The sequence below is a fragment of the Petaurus breviceps genome, unplaced genomic scaffold, assembly GCF_028583685.1.
Source record: "Petaurus breviceps papuanus isolate PSGF00001 unplaced genomic scaffold, PetGlider_PUasm1.0 90686, whole genome shotgun sequence".
In the NCBI taxonomy this organism is placed as follows: Eukaryota; Metazoa; Chordata; class Mammalia; order Diprotodontia; family Petauridae; genus Petaurus; species Petaurus breviceps.
Window position 1 is genome coordinate 678,994 of NW_027187309.1, and position 21,596 is coordinate 700,589.

The window sequence follows — 21,596 nt, forward strand, 5'->3', positions numbered from 1 at the left end:
AGAGAGAGAGAGAGAGAGAGAGAGAGACAGAGAGACAGAGAGAGAGACAGAGAGAGACAGAGAGAGAGACAGAGAGACAGAGAGTGAGAGAGACAGAGAGAGAGAGAGACAGAGAGAGACAGAGAGAGAGACAGAGAGAGAGACAGAGAGAGCAGAGAGAGACAAAGAGACAGAGAGAGAGACAGAGAGACAGAGAGACAGAGACAGAGACAGAGACTCTGTTTAGAGTCCTGATCTGGAGTTCTTCCAATTATACTACAGTTTCCTCTTCTGAGATGGAATAGAGTAAACAAAACATCTCAGTAGTTGTATTTTTATTCAGTTGTGTCTGACTTTTCATGACTCCATTTGGGGTTTTCTTGGCAAAGATACTGGAGTGGTTTACCATTTCCTTCTCCAGCTAATTTTATAGGTGAGGAAACTGAGCTGAACAGGGTTAAATGACTTGCCCAGGATCACACAGCTAATAAATGTTTGAGGTCAGATTTAAACTCACATCTTCAGGACTCAAGGCCCTGATCTCTATCCACTGCCCCACCTGCTTGTCCTATTTTATAGTCATACGGGACAGTGATTACATAATCCCAGTTGTATTTCATTGCATGTTTTGCTTTTCTGGCTTTAACTGGTTTAATACTAAATGATGGATATTTATTTTTTACTATTGTTATTATTATTTTCATTTCTTGCTTTTTGGAGGGCAATTGGGGTTAAGTGACTTGCCCAAGGTCACACAGGTAGGTTTTGTGTTAAGTGTCTGAGGCTGGATTTGAACTCAAGCTCCTCCTGACTCCAGGGCCAGTGCTCTATTCACTGCGCCACCTAGCTACCCCTATTATTGTTGTTATTGCTTGGGGTGAAGTTGTGTGTATGGGGAGAGGAGAAAGTAAGACACTGCCTCTTTAAGGGGAAGGTCTATAGAACGTTACCTAATTAATTATGTCGTGCCATCTAGGAAAGAGAGAAACTAAACCCAGTGCACTTGAATTGTCATTGCTTCTCATTGCTTGAACCAGCAGAAAAGACTCTCCTGGTCTGAGAAGGAGAGCAGTAGGAATGTGTATTTTGCTCTAGACCTCAAACCCTGGAGGAGCTCTCTAGGGAGTCAGGAGAATTGGAAAAAACCCCCGAGGAGGGCGTAGGGCGTATCCAGAAACCTGAGGATTTAGGAGTGCTCCCTGGATGCTGAATCCAAGGAATCTGCCCATCACAGACGCTGTGGGTAAATGGCCCCTGCAATCTTAACATGTTTGTACCCAGGGAAGGCTACCGAATGTGAGTAAAAGGCAGTGTTTCTTTAAAAGTCAAGCCCTAAAGCCTATCTCAAGTGAAAGTCTTGAGCCAATTACATGGCATCAAATATGTAGTACTTTTCCACCCTGGGTATATTTAGCAATAAGTGTACTCACTGTTTCTTTCTGAGAGCAGTTCCTTATTTGCCTAATAACAAATCAGCTCAGGACATCATCTTTCTTTGAACTTCTTTTTTATATTCCAAATATTATTTCTTGACATACTGAGTTGGACCACTCACAATGACCCACCAGGTGGCTGTGCTCTTAATCATTGCTTAACCAAACTATGTGTAGGAGCTACACTTGTTCTCATTTGACTCAGTCTCTTGTGGGACTCTGGATCTCTCTCATTGTTCTTTGCCTTTTGCTTCATGTCTGCATTTTGGTTTAGCTCTTTGTTGGTAATGAGGTAGCCAGAAATGATTACAGGCACTTGCCAGGTAGAATCACACACACTCGAGCAATTTGATGACTCCTTTCCTTTGGCCCAGACATTTTATTGGCTTTTTCTGTTGCCCTATTGAATTCCAGACTCCTTTCTAGTTTATTTACTGTTTGCATTACTACTCTTTAAGCATTAGTGCCTTTTCCCATTGAATGTATGTGCTTTGCATTGATTCCAAATGTCTCTCTCTTATGGCTGTGGTTGGCCCCCCACTCCCACCCCACTGTTGTCCTTTCAATTTTTCTTCTCTTGCAGTAGTTAGTTGTTTAAAATGTCTGATATATAACTTTTTTTTTTAACTAAATTGCTGTTTATTGTCTTTTTGGTCATTAAGGAAAATACTAGGCAACAAGACTGTTACTCCTCTTGTACACACCATTACACATCTTATGCTAATGTTAATAAAATGATTATAGAACACTTGCAAATATGAATTCTAGAAAAATGCTTAATCCTTTTAATAATTTGATTTCACACATCACTATTTCCTGTCTGTTGTTTTTGATTCAGCGCTGTTCTGCAAATGAAACATCATTACACTCTGAATTGCTTTTTTGCAATCTGTATTTATGAAACATGTCATGTTGCCATTTTCTATCATCTTCGTTTGCTAAACATATTGTATTTTCATTCTTAGAATCAGTTCCAAAAGTATAATATTATTTTCTGGTCTGGTCTGGATTCGGTTCATTGTTTTAGTCAGTTAGCAAACTGCAGAGTGCCCACTATTAAAAAAAAAAACAGTTTTTTTTTTGAGATTGGGAATAGAGATTTAAAAGCAAGTATATGATTAGTCAAATATCAGTTGCAATTAGTTTTTCTAGCTTCTTAAATTACTTAATTTTGTTCCTTAGTTAACTAACATTATTTGGTTCATAAACCTGGTTCAAGCCAGGCTTAAATAATTTATTGTTTTCAGTAATCAGTCACTACAAGTCGACTATCAATTAGAAGACCATGTAATTTGCATATTTGCATAGTTATTTATATCTCTAGTAAAACTCACTAATTTAGCAAACATTGGTTGAGTTCCTAATGTTTTCTAGCACTGTCCTAGATGCTGTGTTTTGTTCAGTTGTTTTTAAGTTGTGTCCAATTCTTCCTGACCCCACTGGGAGTTTCTTGGCCAAGATCCTGCAGTGATTTGCCATTTCCTTCTCCAACTCATTTTACAGATCAGGAAAGTGAGATGGACAGGGTTAAGTGACTTGCCCAGGGTCACACAGTGTCTGAGGCAGGATTTGAATTCAGGTCTTCCTGACTCCAGGTACTGAATTCTATCCTCTGTGTCACCTAGGTGCCCTTCCTAGACACTGTGGAGGGATGCAAAGAATTCTGACAGTATCCCTGTCTTTGGAGTTTTTAATTTAGTATGAAAGATAAGGGAGGTGTTTCTACCTATCAAAGTGAAATGAAAATTCCAAGAATACAAAATTACTTCTGGCTAATTTGGTTAGGAAAGGTGGGGGGGGAGGGGAGGTGATCTTTGAGCTAGGCCTTGAGAGATAGGACTTTAGGAAGTGAAAATGGACTTGGTGGACTGAATTCAATTTGAGCAATGTTTACTAAGTGCTTCGTACATGTAAGGCACAAAGGCAACCTAGCATATTGGATAAGGTTCTAGGTTGGGAGTTAGGAAGACCAGAGTTCAAATACTGTCACTGATTTTGCTATGTGGAGCTGGAAAAGCTTTCTATGCCTCTGACAACTTCTTAGGATTTATCTACTATCTTAGATGATTGCGATTTGTATTGGTCTACGTGCAGAGTCTTTGCTTGGTCTCAGTTAAATTAGCCAGGCATTGTACCAGGCATTTCAGTTGTAAAAATGAAATAGTCCCTTACTTCAAAGAGTTCACATTCTACTGGGATGTAACAAACAAATGCAGAATAATTTCCAGAAGTAGAGAACGTTACAAGCTGGGAGATCAGGAAAGACGTGGGGTAGGAGTTGACACCTAAGCTCTGTTTAGAAAGCGAATTTTCTTCAAAGAAGAGGAGTTAAGGAAGGAGTGAATTCTAGGCATGAAAATTTGACTGTGGAAAGTTTTGAAAACAGAGATGGGTTGTTGAGTTTAGGGAACATGCTAGTAGACTAGTTTGACTAAAATGGAGAATACATGAAAGAACATAATATAAATTTACAATCAATTAAAAAGCATTTATTAAGGACTGACAGACATTGTGTTAAGCACTGGGTTTATATAGAAAGGCAATAACAGACACTGTCCTGGAGGAGCTCACATTTCAATAGCAGAAAAAAGCAGGTGAAGAACTCAGTACATAAAAAAATTATGTAAACAGAGAAAGAGGTAATCTAAGAGGAAAAGATACTAGCAGCTTGGGGATGGGAACTGGAAAGAGGAGGGAATAAGCACCTATTTTGTGATAGCCATTGTGTAAAGTGCTTTACAAGTATCTTCTTTGATCCTCATAACAACCCTGTGATGTAGGTTCCGTTATTGTTCCCATTTTACAGTCGGAGAACCTGAGGCAGCCAGGTCAAGTGACTTTTCCAGGGTCACATAGCTAGTTAGTAGCTGAGACTGGGTTGAACTCCAGTCTTCCTTACTCCAGGCCCAAAGCTCTATCTACTGAACAACAAAGCACTTTCTGAAGACTGTCAGATTCAAGCTGGGTTTTGAGGAAGCCAGTGATGGTAAGAAATGGAGATGAAGGGGAGAGCATTCCAGGCACAGGGGGCAATCTGTACAAAGTCACAAGGAACAACAAGTAGGTCAGTTAAGCTGGATTGTAGTGCGTGAAGGATACTAAAGTATAACGAGACTGGAAAGGTAGAAAGAGACCAGTTGGATAGAGATTTATTTATAAAACCTTTATATTTGATATTAGAGGTAATAAGGAGTCATGAGAATTTGAGAAGAAGGGTAAAAGGGACAGCTTGTAATTTAGATAAATTGCTTTGATATCTGAGTTAAAGATGGATTGGAATGGGAAAAGAAGGCCATTGCAATAGTCCAGGTAAGAGGTAATGAGAATGTGAACTGAAGTGATGACTGTGGGAGTGGAGGGAAGGGGAAATATGAGAGATATTGTGAAGGTAGAAATAAGGTTTGGTAACAGATTGAATAATCTTTGGTGAGAGGGACCAAGGAGTTGAGGATAACACCAACATTTGTGGCCTGGGTAACTGGGAAGATGATAGCGCTCTCCTTGATAATAATAAATTATATTAAGATTGATAGGAGGAAAAGAGACTCATAAAAACCCAGATAGTAGAAATTGTAGAGGAAAGGATGATTCACAGTGCCAGGAGCCTCAGAAAGATGATCAAGAATGATGAGGATCAAGCAAAAGTCATTAGATTTGGCAGTCAGGAGATCATTGTTAATCTTGTAGAGAATAGATTCAGTTGAATGTTAAAATTGGAAGCTAGTGCTAAGGGCTTATAACAGGCTGAGAAAAGGAGTGGCTAGGTGGCACAGTGAATAGAGGCACTGGCCCTGGAATCAGGAGAATCTGAGTTCAAATCCAGCCTCAGACACTTAACACTTACTAGCTGTGTGACCTTGGGCAAGTCACTTAACACCAATTGCCCTAAAAAAAACAACATGGAGAGGCTGAGAAAACTGGAGGTGCTGAGTTTATATGAGTAGCCACAGAGTCTAGTAGAGATAGAAGGATTAAGTGAGGGTTTTAAAACTTGTTATATGGATGTTGAAGGATAAGGAAAGGTTAGAGATGGTGTCGGGGTTGAAAACCTGGGCAATGTCCCAGACATTTCAATTGAAAATTGATCATACAGTGAAAAGACACCAGCCCTGGAGTCAGGAGGACCCGAGTTCAAATCTGGCCTCAGACACTTAACACTTACTAGCTGTGTGACCTTGGGCAAGTCACTTAACCCCAATTGCCCTGCCTTCCCCCCTAGAAAAAACAAAAAAAAATTGATCATAAAGGATGGTGGGTAACATAAATGGCTGATAATAGCTAGCATTTATATAATGCTTACTATATGCTATGTACATCACAATTATTAACTCATTTAGTCTTCACAACAACCCTGGGAGGTAGGTGCTATTTGATCTCCATTTTACAGATGATGGAACTGAGGCAAAGAGAGGTTTAGTGACTTGCCCAGGGTCACACAGCTGGTAAATCTCTAAGGCCTGATTTCAACTCAGGTCTTCCTCACTCCAGATTTGGCTCTCTATTCACTATGCCACCTAACAATATTTTAAGGATCCACAATTTCTTTAGTATAGGTCCTATCTACTATTACAGATTCCCTATGCAGGTTGCAACCTCTCTATAACTTGGTAGATAGTCTCCTAGGCTTTTGAGGCTAAAAATTTCTTCTCCCTTTGTCATACCTGGTGATGAATATCTTCAAAATTGCTAAGGCTGGCTCTCAGAAGACAGGCAGGCAGTTTGTCATTAGGCCTGTCTTGAAGTCTTTCAGCTTGGTATTACCTGCCATTTTTTGCACTCAGCTGGCATGGTATTTGATGACCCAGAGTCCCCTGAATACCACAAAGAGGCATTAGTGTGGCTTTAGTAAAGGAGGCAATGCCTATGGTCTTATGGAAAACTTTCCAATCACTTCTCTTCTTTGCTGACTTTTCTGTTTCCTTTGATGTTCACCTGCTTCACTGCCCACCAGCTGTCAGCGACAGCTGCTTTCCTACCACTGAGTCATGAGCAGTTTAAAAAGGGTAACTGAGTTAAGAGGAAGAGAGATCATGTGGATAAGAGGGAGAGGGAAGAGGATCATTAAATAAAGACAGGCAATCATGCAAATGAATGCTATTACATTAATAATAAAAATTCACTGATATTTTAAGAGATGTTTGATTAAAATTTATAATGTTAGATGTTTTCTACAAAGTCATCAAATCAACAAAGGGTGAACTGGAATCATTCTATACTAATAGTATGGGAAAGCAGGTACAGGTTGCTGTCTATGTTTGGAGGGGATATCCACTTTAATGAGTTTCTGGTCTGTCAAATGTTATTAGACAGAGGGGTTTTTATTGAAATGTTGATAAGCATCCTTCTATAGGTATGTGAGATAATGAGATAGGAAGGGTAAATGAATTGAATATTTTGAAAAGTAGTTGAGAAGTATGATCTTTTATTTTGATATTTAGTGTAAAAGTACCAAAAAGAGTACATTCAGAATAGAATAGTGATTATAATGTTATGATGTCTATAGGATAATTCCTATTTGAGGCAGATTTATTGTGTTTAATAATATTCTAATGCAGTTTTGGGACTACTTCACATAGTTTGGGCATGTTTGAGCATAATTTTGAAAATTTTATCAGAGGAGTGCTTGCTTAATCAGGAATACAGGAAGTATCTGTTGAATTGTAGAGATAATTTGGTCCATGCAATGTGTAATAACATACCCCTGGGAACTGGTATTCTTCTGAACAAATGATAGCTTCTAGCTATCCCATCATTACCAGGTACACTTTCTGTCAGTGGGTTCTCACTATAAAATGTATGTGATATAGGATACAAACAAATTATATAATCTTATTTTAATCCCACTGCATTCTTTGGACATGGCATGACACTGATTCATTCAATTAAACTTGTCTGGATGTAAAATGGAGATGAAAATGACCTGTGATACAGGGTGATACCAAGGCAACATAGTGGATAGAGTGCTAGGCTGGGAGTCTTGAGACCTGAGTTCAAATACTGGCTCTAATACTTACCAGCTGTGTGACCCTGGACAAGCCATTTAAACTCTTTGAGACTTAGCTTCCTTATATATAAAATTGGGTTAATGATCCTTGTAATATCTACCTCACAGAGTTCTTATGAGGACAATGCTCTTTGTACATTGAAGCACAACATAAATGTGAATTATTATTTTTGGGGTACCATAGATAAGGGTTGCTGTTCTCAGTCTGGGCTGGTTCAATGGGGCATTTTTTTTGACAACCACTGGCTTCACTTTATTAGTTTCTCTTGCTCAGGTTTGCCTGGGAAGGGGAAAATGCATTTTTAAATTCTTCCCTATCATCCTTTCTCTGAAATAAGCACAAAACTTTTTGTTGTTCAATCGTTCAGTCATGTCCTACTCCTCATGACCCCATGGACCATAGCACACCAGGCCCTTCTATCCTTCACTATCTCTCAAAATCACACAAAGCTAACCCTTCCTTAAGATTACACACAGACACAGACACACACACTCTGTCTCTCTCTGTCTCTCTGTGTCTCTGTCTCTTGTTCTCTCTGTCTCTGTCTCTCTGTCTGTCTCTCTGTGTCTATCTCTGTCTCTCTCTCCCTCCCTGCCCAGCTCTCTTATTTTAGAGATAAATAAACTGAGACTCAGAGAGCTTAATGGATAGTCTGAAGGTCCTGGATTATTCAAACTCTGGTCCTTTGATTCCAAATCCAGTGCTCTTTCTATTGAATGTTGCTACCTTTTTAGAATTTCGGAATTGGAAGAAACGTCAGAGACCATCATGTTAAACCCATACTTGAGCAAAAATTCAGTTCAACAATCATTGATTAAATATCTATTCTGTGGATGGTATTCTGTTAAGTGCTGGGAATATAAACCAAAACCAAAGTAATGTCTTTCCTTAAGGGGCTTATAAATCACTGAATTATATCTATGATGTTCTCTGCCAAATGGTCATCCAGCTTTCATTTGGAAAACCTTCAGTCTTTCTGAAATAGTTCATTCTTCTTTTGGAGAGCTCTCAAATGCTATGTTTTTCATTTTACCAAACCTACCGTGTTTCCCTGATAATAAGACTTATCCCAAAAATAAGCCCTCCCCTTACTGTGTAAGATTCCTCTAAAATAAGCCCTCCCCTGAAAATAAGCGCTCTGGTGTTTTTCTTTCCAAAAAAAAAAAAATAATAAGACAGTGTCTTATTATCGAGGAAACACAGTATATCTGCATCTTTGCAACTTTGCCTCATTACTCTGAGTGCTGCCCGCCCTGACACTGCCCTCTTATAAATGGTATCTCTTAAAATATTTGAAGATGTACTATGTTGCACACATCATCATTAAAGTCTTTTTTAAGTTAAAAATACCCAGTTTCTACAAATGCCCTATTTTTTTTCCTTATGTGTAGGCCATTTGTCTATGCAAATATTGATACAATATGTTTTACTGTTGATTTTTTACCAAAATGTTCTTTACCATGGAGCACCCCTTGGTACCTGAATTTACTCACATGCGTACAGCTTTTTATTATGCAATAGTATCCCACAATTTCTCATTCATCTATTTTGTTAGTTTTGAATATGCTCTTCTAGAGTCACATTCCAATCATGAAACCTTCTAAGCTTTTGTGGAATCTTTGCAATCAAATACATGTGCTTGAATTGGGATTTTAGTCTTCTCCCCCACCTGCTGCCTTTTAAACCCTACTTTGTGCATTTGTGCATGGACATCTAAAACAATAGGTTTTTATTGCTGACTCCCCTTTGGATTTTGTCTTCTGTGAATTACTGAGTTTCTGTACTGCTCTTTCTATGTTGTAGCTAGTGTTCTTTGTGGTGTGTAGTTTAGTAAATATGCCGAAGGCAGTTTCATTCTTTTCCCTGTATTTTCAATATAAAACCCTCTTAATTCACAAGACTCCAAGCAAATATAAATTTTTTTTTTTACCAGCTCTTATTAACCATATTCTCTCCATGGCCAAAAGCCCATAATTTTTTTTTGTGTTAAGTCTGTCCAGAAACCTTCAACCCATTCCAAGTCAAAAATCTCCTTAATCAGCTGTTTACTTTATGAATCTACTTCTCTTCCAAAGCCACTGCCTTCAAACAGCAGAAAATGCTAACTGCATCTTCCCAGATTCTTAAGTTTCCTGCCCGGATCTTCATAATATCTATCAATGATTTCTAGGTTCATTCTAGCAATATCCTTTCCCCTGACATAATCATTAAGAATAAATTGTGCTATAGCAGTTTGAGAAGGTTCTGGCATATATGAAATAAATAATATTATTTTTATTGCTTTTAATTTATGAACTAGAAAACAATGAAAAACCATTACATATATGAGGACAAGAAAAAAGTATTGATATGAAACCTATATGAAATCTATTTCATGTAACTTTAAAAAATGTGGTAGAACCAATATAGTCCTACTGTTCTATGTCACCTTCTGAAATTGCTTTTTATTTTATATATTAAATGTTTCATTAATGTTCTTTTCTTTCTTTCTAGGTATTTTTTTTGTTTGTTTGCTGTTATTATCATTGCTGCTTCATTGCCCTGTCGTCTGATAAATAAGTAGTCAAGACTGCAAATAAGTAGTCAAGTCAAGTAAATTTGTATCAGTCATGTTTGGAAATGTGGCATTCTGCACTTATAATTTATTACCCCTCCTCTAAGTGTGAGGAGACACAGTCTTCTGGTGTTAAGATAAGTCATTGCATTGAACAGAGTTTTTAAATTTTTCAAACTTGTTTTCATTTACATTTTTGTGATCATTATATAAATTATTCTCGTTCTGCTCACTTAGCTTTGTATTAATTCATATAGCTCTTTTCAGGTCTCTCTGCATTTGTCCCTTTTGTAATTTCTTATGTGTCAATAACATTACATTATATCTATATATCATAATTTGTTTAGCCATTCCTTAGTTGATGGGCATACCTTGTGTATCTAGGTCTTTGCTATGACACAGTACTTCTATAAACATTTTTGTACATATAAATCCTTTACCACTTTCTTTAATCTTTTTGGGGGTATAGGCTTAGTGGTTGTATCACTGGGTCAAAGGATGTTCACAGCTTAGTGAGTTTTACCAAATTGATTTTCAGAATGTCTGGACCAATTTACAGCCCTGCCAGTTGTATTAGTGTGCCTATTCTCCCACAACCAATGATTGTAATTTCCTTTTTCTGGTCATTTTTTGACAATCTGATGTGTAGTGAACCCTAAGAATTGTTTCAATTTTCCATTCTCTAATTATTTTGGTTATTAAAAATACTTTTTTTGGGTATATCTTTTGTTTTTATATTGCCTTGATTTCTCATATCCCAGGGATCCAGGGCCCTTTAATAATGGTTTCAAAGAAAAAAAAAGAAGAGGAAGAAAAAACTCCCTTTTTCTATATTGAAAAACAAATCTGATTTTTAGTGCATTTTTCATATCATAGTTGATAGCCTGGAACTATTCTTTTGAGAACAGCCCATTCACATATTTTGGCCATTCATAGTATGTATCAAGGAATGACTCATATATTTGTCTCAGCTGCCTATAGTTTCGAATAGCAGACCTTTATCAAATAAATTTGCTGCTAATTTCACCACATTTACCTGCATCCATTTAAATTTTAACTGCAATTGTGCAAAATCTTTTCAACTTTATGTAAACAAAAATGTTTTTTTTATGTCCTGGAAATCCTCTCCATGCTTTGTTTGATCAAGAACTTTGCTATCCATAGTTTTTGAAGGTATCTTTTTCCATTCTCCTGTAATTTGCTTATGACATGATCTTTTATATTTAGTTCATATATCTGTTTGAAGCTCATTATTATGGTACATGTTGTAAGATATTGATCTAAGCCTATTTTTTTCTAAATTACTTCTCAGTTTTTCCCAGAAACTTTCACTGAGTGAGCCCTCAAAAAAGTATTTTGTTTCCTTGCGTTTATTGAACATTATTTCATTGTGTTCAATTGACTCTAATGCTCAGAGTACATAATCTGTTTCACTCATCAACATTTTTGTTTTTTAACCAGTACCAAATAGTTTTGATAATCACTCCTTTGTAGCATTGTTTGGTACTTTTAGGTTCCTTTCCTTTCCATGCTTTTTTTCTAATTTCCCTTAAAATTCTTGACCTTTTGTTCTTCCAGATGGATTTCATTTACATAAATATGTGTGTTTATATATATGTACATACATCTATCTATTTAGCTCTATGAAGTAACTGCTTGGTAGCTAAACTGGTATGGTACTGAATCTGTAAATTTAGGTAGCATTGTTATTTTAATTAGCAGAGTCTGAGCATGTACAATTCTTCAGTTACTTCACTCATTTATCTGCTTATTCATCTATTTATTTTTTCATTTATTTATTAATTCACTTACTTTGTAAAGAGTGGCTTGTAGTTTTATTCATTTAATTAATTTGTATATCTTGGTAATTTATCTCCTAGATATTGTATTCATTTTGTGTGTTTTATGAATGGAATTTCAATCTTTCCATACTTTCTCTCCACAAAATCTATAATCCAAGTACCCTGGCCTACATGATATTCCACACACACAACACTTCTCTCTTGACACCCTTCCTTTTCCCTGAGTGTCTTATATGCCAGGAATGATCTCCCATCTCATTTCTATCTTCTAGATTCTCTGGATTCCTTTAGCAGTAACACTAAAATACCACCTTCTCCAGAAAGCTTTTCATGTATTCCATTTTACCTCCCCATCAACTTGGTCCCCCAATGCCTTTCCTTCAAGAATATCTTTCATTTACTCTGTATATGTCTTATAAATTAATAGTTAATGTTTTCTCCCTTGTTAGAAGGTGAGTTCCTTGAGGGTAGAGGCCATGTTTCAGTTTTTCTCTGTATCCCCAGTGTCTATGTGCTAAGTGACACATAGTGTGTATTTGATGAATTCTTGTGGTTGAGCTTGCTGAATTTAGTTGGTTATAAACAGAAAGACTGGTGATCTTTGGGCTTATTTTATATCCTGCTACCTTTAGGAAAATTAATCAAATCTGTGGGGTTCAATAAGTAAACTGTAATATCTTCTGGGATATATTCTTAACCAAAAAAGTTATGGAAATACTTATAAAATATAAAATAACTAATTTTAATTACATGAAATTTAAAAGCTGTGGTATAATTAAAATAAATGCACCTAATATATGTATCAATTTTCTTGGATGAGGGTTTGATATTGTTTATATTGACAGCTAACAGAGATATACAAGATTAAAAGTCATTCCTCAATAGATAAGTTCATATTAAAAGATATGAACAAACAGTTCTGAAAAGAATGGCAAACTATTAATAACAGTATAGAAGAATTCACATAATCACCAATAAAAGAAAAATGCAAGTCAAAACAACCTTCAGATTTTTTACCTCACACCAAGAAAATTGGTAAAGATGAGAGAAGATGACAATAGCCAATGCTAGTAGGGGTTGGGGTGAAAAAGACACAAGTGTGAACTGGTACAACCATTTTAGAAGGTAATTTGGAATCATATAACTAAAGTGACTCAAATGTCTCTACCATTTGACCTAGAGATTCCACAATTAGGCATAAACTCAAAAGACACCATTGATAGAAAGTCCCTACATATCCCAAAATACTTGTAGCAGCACTTTTATGGTAGTAAAGAACAAGAAACCAAGTAAATACTTATCAGTTTGGAAGTGGCTAAACAAATTATGGTGCGACAATGTAATGGAATATTGTGCTGTAGAAATGATGATGTGATGAATACAGAGAACCATAAAAGACTTACAGAATTGAAGGAAAGTAAAGAAAGCAGAACTAATAAAACAACATATACAATTATCAGAGCAATGTAAATGGAAAATCAGTTCCTAGTTTTATTAATTTAATATATTTTATTTTCAATTTTATTGATTTCTTCAATTTCAGAATTAACTTTGTAAATTTTTTTAATCCATTGCTTTTCTAGTTTTTAAAAATAGCATATTAAATTCATCAGTCTTTCTCTTTTTTGATGGAATTATTTCTCCTAAGGACTGTTTTGGATGTTCCTCCCCACTCAGGTTTTGGTATGTTTTATTGTCATTTTCTTTGAAATATTCTATGTTTCTGTGGTTTGTTCTTTGACTCCAAAATTATTTAGGATTAGTATATTTATTCTCCTTTCAAGTTTGAAAACTTTCTTCAAAGACTTTTTCTTGATTACAACTTTTATTATGTTGTGGTCAAAGAATAAGTTTAATATTTAATCTTTTCTGTGTTATGAAGTTTTTGTGTCCTAGCAGAGGACTAATTTTCATAAAAGGTACCATGAATTGCTAAGAAATTTGTATACTTCTTTCTGATTTCAGTCAACAATGACTAGTGATGTATCATATGTAACTTATTAAAAGCTCTATTCTAGTCTTGTCTTCTTTCTTGTTTATGTTTTTGTCAGATTTTGGGAGGCTATATTTTTATTAGGTCTCATAGTGAGATTATCCTATTCTAGAGTTGATGTCCATTTCTCACTATAATTTGATGAATTTTTTCTTTTTGAGAACTTAGTTGTTAGACTATTTGGTTCATATATATTAAATAGGCCACATAGTTTGGATGTGTGATTCCATTGAAAGAAGGAGCACCTAGTGAGGAAGTCTCTCTACCAATGTAGGCTGATACTTTCCTAACTTTTGTAGTATTAGGTAGTAGCCTAGAGCTCTCTGATAGGCTAAATGATTTTGCCTAGAGTCACACAACTAGGATGTATCAGTAGAGAGACTTGAACCAAATCTTTTTAGATTCAAGGGAAATTCTTTACTATACTATTCTGCTGCTCATAGATTAAGTATTGATATTATTTTATTATTTATGGTGCTTTTAAATGTAATGGAGTTTCCTTGCTTATCTATTGTAACTGTTGCCTTGTCTGAGATTCCAATTGCCATCTGTACTTCTTTTAATTCTCTTGAAGCATAATCATCTCTGCTCTAGCCCCTCATTTTAATTCTGTATGAATATTTGTTTCAAGTGTGTTTCTTATAACTGTTAGATTTTTCTTTCTAATCATTCTGTTAATGTTTTCTATTTTATATATAGATTCATCTAATTAATATTCATTAGCATGGTTATTGACTATGTGTTTTCTTCCATAGTATTCTTTAATATTTATTTATTGCTCTTTTTCCCCCTTACCCTTCTTTATAGAAGAAAATAGGGTAGAGAAAGAAAAAGCTAATCATCGTTAGTAATCTGTCATTGGAATGGTGTCTGTTTCTCTTTTGTCTCCATCAAGGCTATACTCTGATGTTACTTTCCTTTTTTTTTTTTTGCTTTTTGGAGGGCAATTGGGGTTAAGCAACTTGCCCAAGGTCACATGGCTAGTTTTTGTGTCTCAGGCCACATTTGAACTCAGGTCCTCCTGACTCCAGGGCCAGTGCTCTATTCACTGCGTCACCTAGCTGCCCCGCTTTCTTTCTATTTTTCTTTGCTACCAATCCTCCAAAATTAAAATTTGTTTTGCTTTTGACTATTTCTCCCTGCCTTTACTTTCCCTCTTTTATACTAGTTTTACCTTTTCAGTTTTCCTGTTGAGTTTTATGATTTCTACACCAAACACTTTGTTTTTGCATATTTGTTCAACCCTCCTTTATCCAGTTCATATAAAAATGCTTATGAAATATCTACTGCCCCCACCAATTTGTCCATATTTGTACACTCTTTTTTTCATAAGCATTCCATTTAGGCAAAAGTTCTCTCTTCTCCATTTTCCTTTTCTCACTCTATTTGCATTTCTTAAAACCAATAAAATAGCTCAATTCACTTCCAGACCCTGATATCTGACTTAATAACTTCTCTGACCCTTGAATACATGAAGATTCTGAGAGCAAATTAGAATGTAACCACTTAATCCTCATCTAACCCCTTCTATTACTCAAATATATTTATCTTTCTAGTTTGCAGTCCAGGCCTGTTCTTTTTGATGAAGACTATTAAGCAGAGCTTTATTTATATAGAGCAGATTTCCTGCCTTTTTAATGAGATAAGACTAGCTAGCTCAATTGTCTGGATTAAAAATGACCACTTTTCTACTAATTTCTACTAAATTTCTACTAAATTCTACTAAATTAAAATCAGTAAGCACAACTGATACATAACGAAGGACTTTTAGTCAAATGTTGTTAGTAACCACTTTGTACCTCTTTCTCTTCTATATCCAGTTCCTGCCATTCTTTTTTTTTTTATTATTTCATTTTCCTTCAGCTCTTCATCTGAGCTAAGAAGGGTTCTATCTTTAATGAATTTAGGGGATTGAGTCCACTCATGGATGCCAGAGCTTTCAGCTAAATTCCTTGCTCAAGGCTGATCACATGGTCCACCAACTACAGTTTAGATCATAGTTAGGAAAGATATTTAGACCAGGGGCTCATAATTTGGTGTCCATGAACCTTCAAGAGGTCTACAGATAGATTTCAGGAGTTGTGTGAACTTAGATGGGAAAAATCTATCTTTATCTTCATTTTTCTCTAACCTTTAGTTTCATTTGTAATCCTATGTATTTTATTTAGTCCATTATTCTGAAAAGGGATTCATAGTCTTCACTGCCAAAGATTTCTATGACACAAAAAGGTTAAGAAACCTTGATCTAGATAGTAAAAATAAGTAGTTAAAATAGGAAGCTACCCAGTACCAGTCTGTAATGAACACTCCCTGCCCTACTTCCTTCTCTTAGCATCTTGGGAACCAGACTAACCATAGCTTCAGTCTGGTATCTTGAGATATATGACCCTCCCTACTCCTCAGTATAGTATCCTACTGTTCGCCTCAAGTGAGAGCAAGTTTCATACTACCTGTCTCTGGCTAGATTTACTATATTTGATCCAAGTGCAAAAATTCCTGGTTACAGATGCATGCCTGGCATTATTTAAATCAACCAAGCCTGTTAGCAGCCTATGTTGGTACCCAGTTCAGTCCAAGAGAAGGTGCTGTGCTCTTTAATAAATATTAGGTGTATACACTCAGGCCAACACCTTTTTCAAGCAAGATCAATCAGAGTAGGGAAAGAGAGGAATGACTAAGTACTATAGATATAACATAAATGTGTATGTATAAATAATACATATATACCCACACATATATGTATGTGTTTATATATATGTATACACACACACACATATATATATATATAATTTGTCAAATAACATTTACTAAATAATAGTCATGTTCAAATTTGGAAGAAGTACTTAAATATTCTTTGCCAATACATTTCCTCATTTAAAATAGAACATGTTCTTAACTTGGTATTGATTGGGAAGTTCTGAGAACTTTTTTTATTCTACCAAAATTATCCTAGAATTTCTTCTCTACTAATGTGGAAAAGGGTAAAAAAAAAGCTAGTGTGTAAACTTTATACATAATTATTTGTCTGGCAAGGCCTAGAGAATAGTTATGATTTTTTGCGGGGAAAATTTGAAAAGAAAAAAAAATTAGGGGTTAGATTAGAAATGGCTTGTAGAATACTCATTCAAGGATACTTCATTACTTGTCTTGTGGTTTCCCTAATCAATAAACAAACTTCTAAATAAAACCTGAGTGAAGAAACATTTTATTTCTACTATACTTTTTACCTTTTAAAATTTTTAAATGCAAAAAATAAAACCTAATCATGATTAATTTAGATTTTTAAATATTATTTTTAGACTTCCTTACATTCTCTTAGATGAAACTTGTTGGGGATGGGGTTAGCATCTGTTTGTTATTGAAGTATTGCCTTTTTTGAGGAGAATTAAAACATAAGGTAAAGAAAAACAATTGGTGAAGTTTCCATTAAAAACAAAATTGAGACTTTTTAAAAGTTACATAGATAGTTGTATAATGAGGGCTAATTTTTGAATTCTAATCTAGATACTACACATAATTTATTTCTCCTTTTCCCTCTAAAAAATTACAAGTGTGTTTGTTAAAATAAAAGCAGCTGGTTTTCTATCTACTCCTGATTACCTTTGAAAGTGTAGAAATATTCATGCCTCCAACATGAGCAAGGATATTGGAGCAATTTTTTTGGTGGTAAAATAGAATTTAAGTGATAATATGAAAACTTGAGAATCAAAATTTTAGAATTGGAATGAACTTTAATGATTATTTTAACCAAATCACCTTCCCAAAGATGAGGAAACTCATGATCAGAGAGGTGAACTCATCTACCTAAGGTCACACAGTAAGTTATTAACAGAGTTGGCACTTGAATTTGGATCTTTTTACTCATAGTCCTGGACGTCTTCCTTTAGATTTTTAATTGTAATGTGAAATATGTATAACAGACTAAGTAAAATTTAATACCTTATCCTTATCTAGAATGCGTTTTGGTCTTGGACAAGAGGAAAAAAACCTCTCTGATTGCTTCCTTGATTCTGGTTCTACAAAATATTAGGAGTGATTCCCAAAATGGTTTTCTGTACTAGTAGATTTTTTTTCTTTATTTGTAATTTCATCGGTGTATGCAATTCAAGGTGAGGAAAATTGTTTTTTTCCAAATGCAGATCAGTATGTCTTCTTTGTCTTAGTATTACTAGGAGTATTGAAAGGTTGAATAACTTTCCCAGAGTCACATATACCTATGTGTCAGGGGCAGGCTTGAACCCAGATGTTACTGATTCTCAGTATGTTGACCATTTTCAATGAAATGCTAAAATTGATTCACTCTGATTTAGTGGATAGAGCCCTGGATTTGTAGTTAAAAGGCTCTGTTGTCTACGGCTTAGGTATAACACCATAATGTTGTGAAAGTGCTAGATACAGAGCCTGGAGGGCTCTGGCTTTAAAACAGCCTCTGTTACACAATTTATTTAATCTCTCTAATTCTCAATTTCCTCATCTGGAAAATGGGCATATTATTGTTTTTATTTATTGTTATTTATAATAGTATAATTATTATCAATATCATTATAATTGTTATGTTAAAATATAATTATTTATAATAATAATATTATTTATTTACAGAATTATTGTGAAAGGCCAAATGAGATAAGATGTATAAAGTGTTCTGCACACTCTGAAATTCTACATTAAAGATTCTTAACTTGTGTATGTGTGTATGTGTTGTGATGGATCCCTATAGCAGTCTGGTAAACTCCATTTTCAGAATGTTTTAAAATGTATTAAATAAAATACATAGGATTAGAAAGGAAATTAATGATATTAAAATTCCATCATTAAAATATATTCTTTAAAAAAGGTCATGGGTGTTCATTTAAGTCCCTTAGCTCTAGATGGTCATTATTATTTTATCGAACAAATCGCTTCTCTTATTTAGGCCCAAGTTTCCTGGGCTATAAAATGAAGCTATGTTAAGTGAACTCTCTTCCAGCTTTGAAATTACAGGATTCCTTTGGAATAATTTTTGAGATGGCTCATCAATGGTAATGCATGTCATATTTCATATACTGTACAATTCCATATTCTATAATGTATATGTTATACATTGTATAATATAGTGACCCTTGGAATCATCTTTGATGACTAATTATTCATTCTACTCCCCTAATCCATGCCAAATTTCTGTGCTCAGTGAAATTAGCCCTTACTTGGACCCATGCATTTGATTTTGTTCTTTTATTTCCACATGATTTTTTTCCTTTAGGGGAGGATGTTTACCTTTTTTTTCTTTTATCATTTTCCCCATTTCTATCCATTCCTCATCTTAGGGTTTCTCATCCTCTGAAGCACTGCTGTAAGTACTGCAAGGCCACCTACTGCTGCTGCTGGTGAAAGCCCATACCTGGCGCTCACCCTGCTCAGACACAATGGGGACTTCACAGGTACCGTTTCAACCACCCTCTGCATTTGATTGTCATGGTCTTTGTCATTTGAAGAAAATGCCTCCTAAAGTAGGAGCCAGTGTGGTGCAGTGGGAAGGGTGCTGGACTTTAAATCAGGGGACCTGAGTTCACATCCTGACATTGTTATTTGCATTCTGTGTGATAATGGACAACTTACTTGATCCTTCTTTGCCTCATTTGCAAAAAGAGAAAAAGAGAGGGTTGGACTGGGTGATCTCTAAAATTCCTTTCAGCTCTATGATACATTGAAAATGAAAAATGAGAGAACTGAATTTTCAGTGTGTAGTTTTAAGACTGCTAGACTAGAGTCAGGAGTTCCTGAATTTGAATCGTATCTCTGACAGCTGTGCAACTCTGGAAAAAAATCTCCTTCTGGTTCAGTTTCCCCATCTGCAAAACAGGATAACATATGCAGCATCTACCTCACAGGTGAGGATCAAATGAAACAAAGTATGTAAGCCTTAAAGTGCCTCATAAACACTAGCTATTATTATCATTATATCCAACGGTAGCAATTAGAAAAAGCGCCACCAATACGGAAAAAAAATCTTGTGATTCCTGAGATAATGAAAGACTATATGGCTAAGAGGCAAATCAAATTATTTTTAGTGTTGTGTGTGTTTTGAGGGGATAGATGAAATATTTCACTCATTTGTTTTTAAAATGAAGTGAGTATAGAATTCTATTTAAGAAATTCACAAATAAGCTATATAATGAGCTTAATTTTGTATGGGGGTGCACAAACATGCACATATTTCAGTTCCACTTCATGGTTATTTAAGGGAGAAGAACAAAATGAGAGAAATGTAGTTTCTGTTCAGCCTCAAGTGGGTCTTTGTTGCTGCTGCTGCCTAGTAATATTTTAAATTATTTTCTGATTGAGCTCCTAATGCATTCCTCTCTCCATTATTTTAAACCCTTTCTTCTTGCTTCAAGTTTGTTTTTAATCTCTTTTAAAGCTTTCTTCCTAGATTACCCCTATTTTGTCCTCACTTTTAGAGATGACCCTCAGTTTCTGTAGTGTATTGCTATTTCATGTAGTACCATGAGACTTGCTTGGTAGGGCTTCTGAGTACCAAAGAACCACTGAAGAGGGGTGAATAGTTAGTTAAACATTTCTACCTCTCCTCTTCCTGGGGAAAAAATGTTCCTGCCACTTCATTTTCTCTTATCCAGCCTTTAGTGTATCTTTTCTGTGCTTCTAAAATGTATGGCAGTCAGCCTCTGAAAATGGTTGTTGTTCATAGCTTAAGATATCTTTTCTTTTCTAGATTTCTTCTGGCAGCAATTTTTTTCTTCTAGATTTATTTTGGCAATGTCATTTGTGAATCTCCAGAAGTGAATAGATAAGATCCATTTTGACAAGTACTGGGATATTTTGTCATACTTGGATATACCTACCAGAAAAGAAAACAGATCTCTTTAATATCAGGTTCACAAAGGCTGCCTTCAGTAACCTTCAGTAGGGAGTTCCCAACCACCGTTAATCTCTTCTTCTCCATATGATCTCTCACTTGATGACAATACCTATTATCATTATTTGGAGGACAAGAATCTGTTTCCTCCCTCAAGTGCCCATTGCCCTCTTGAGGTCAAGGTTCAAATTAAATTTTTTTTTTAGCTTATAGGATTCAGTGGCCTTTCTTCCCACTCTTCTTCTATTCTTTAGCTTCCTGACACAGGTCAGGATTCTTTACCCACTCGGATATTTTTTCTTTTCACATTGAAATCTTTTTTCCAGAGTTTTAATTAAAAAAAAATGTAAAGGGTACTGCCTTACTCCTATGGACTATAAGGCCAGGAACTTGACTTCCATTTTTGGCAACATTCTACAATGCATTATTAAAAAGATGGTTCTCAAATATCTAGAAAATATAGGTATCATCATAAAGGGGTTAATGTGACTTCACCAAGGATAGGCCATGTCATATTAACTTTATTTATTTGTTTTTGTGATCGGATCAGGAGAACATTGCTGATGTAGTTTAGCAAGTGCTTTTTGGTCTAGATTTCCTACTTCTTTGGTATAGGTAGCTCCCAGTAAAGAACTTCCCTCTTCGAATGCAGATCAGCATTTATTTTTCCACTTTTTGTCTGGTATCTTTGTTGTTGTTTTTCAGTCCTGCCCAACTCTTGGTGAACTATTTGAGGTTTTCTTGGCAGAGATACTGGAGTGGCTTGCCTTTTCCTTATAGATGGGGAAACTGAGGCAAACAGGCTTAAGTGACTTGCTCAGGGTCACACAGCTAGTAAGTGTCTGAGGCTGGATTTGAATTATGGAAGAGGAGTCTTCCTGATTCCAAGCTCTATCCACTGCACCACCTAGCTGGCCATTAAGTAACTTGCCCAGAGTCATAGGCAGTATGTCTTGACAAATGCAGGTCTTTCTACC

The 21,596-nt window shown here is 35.5% G+C and overlaps 1 protein-coding gene across 2 annotated transcripts in view; it reads left to right on the forward strand.

Annotated features, from left to right (window-relative positions):
- The window catches only part of DLGAP2 (DLG associated protein 2), a 1,288,940-nt gene that overhangs the window by 98,597 nt on the left and 1,168,747 nt on the right, over window positions 1-21,596 (forward strand). The window contains exon 2 of one of the 2 annotated variants that reach the window (XM_069065393.1): window positions 19,070-19,183. The exons of the other annotated variant lie outside the window; for it this stretch is intronic. Within the exon in view, the coding sequence (XP_068921494.1) occupies window positions 19,169-19,183 (15 nt within the window). The 5' untranslated portion in view covers window positions 19,070-19,168. The remainder of the gene's footprint in view (window positions 1-19,069; window positions 19,184-21,596) is intronic. 2 annotated transcript variants of the gene reach the window in all.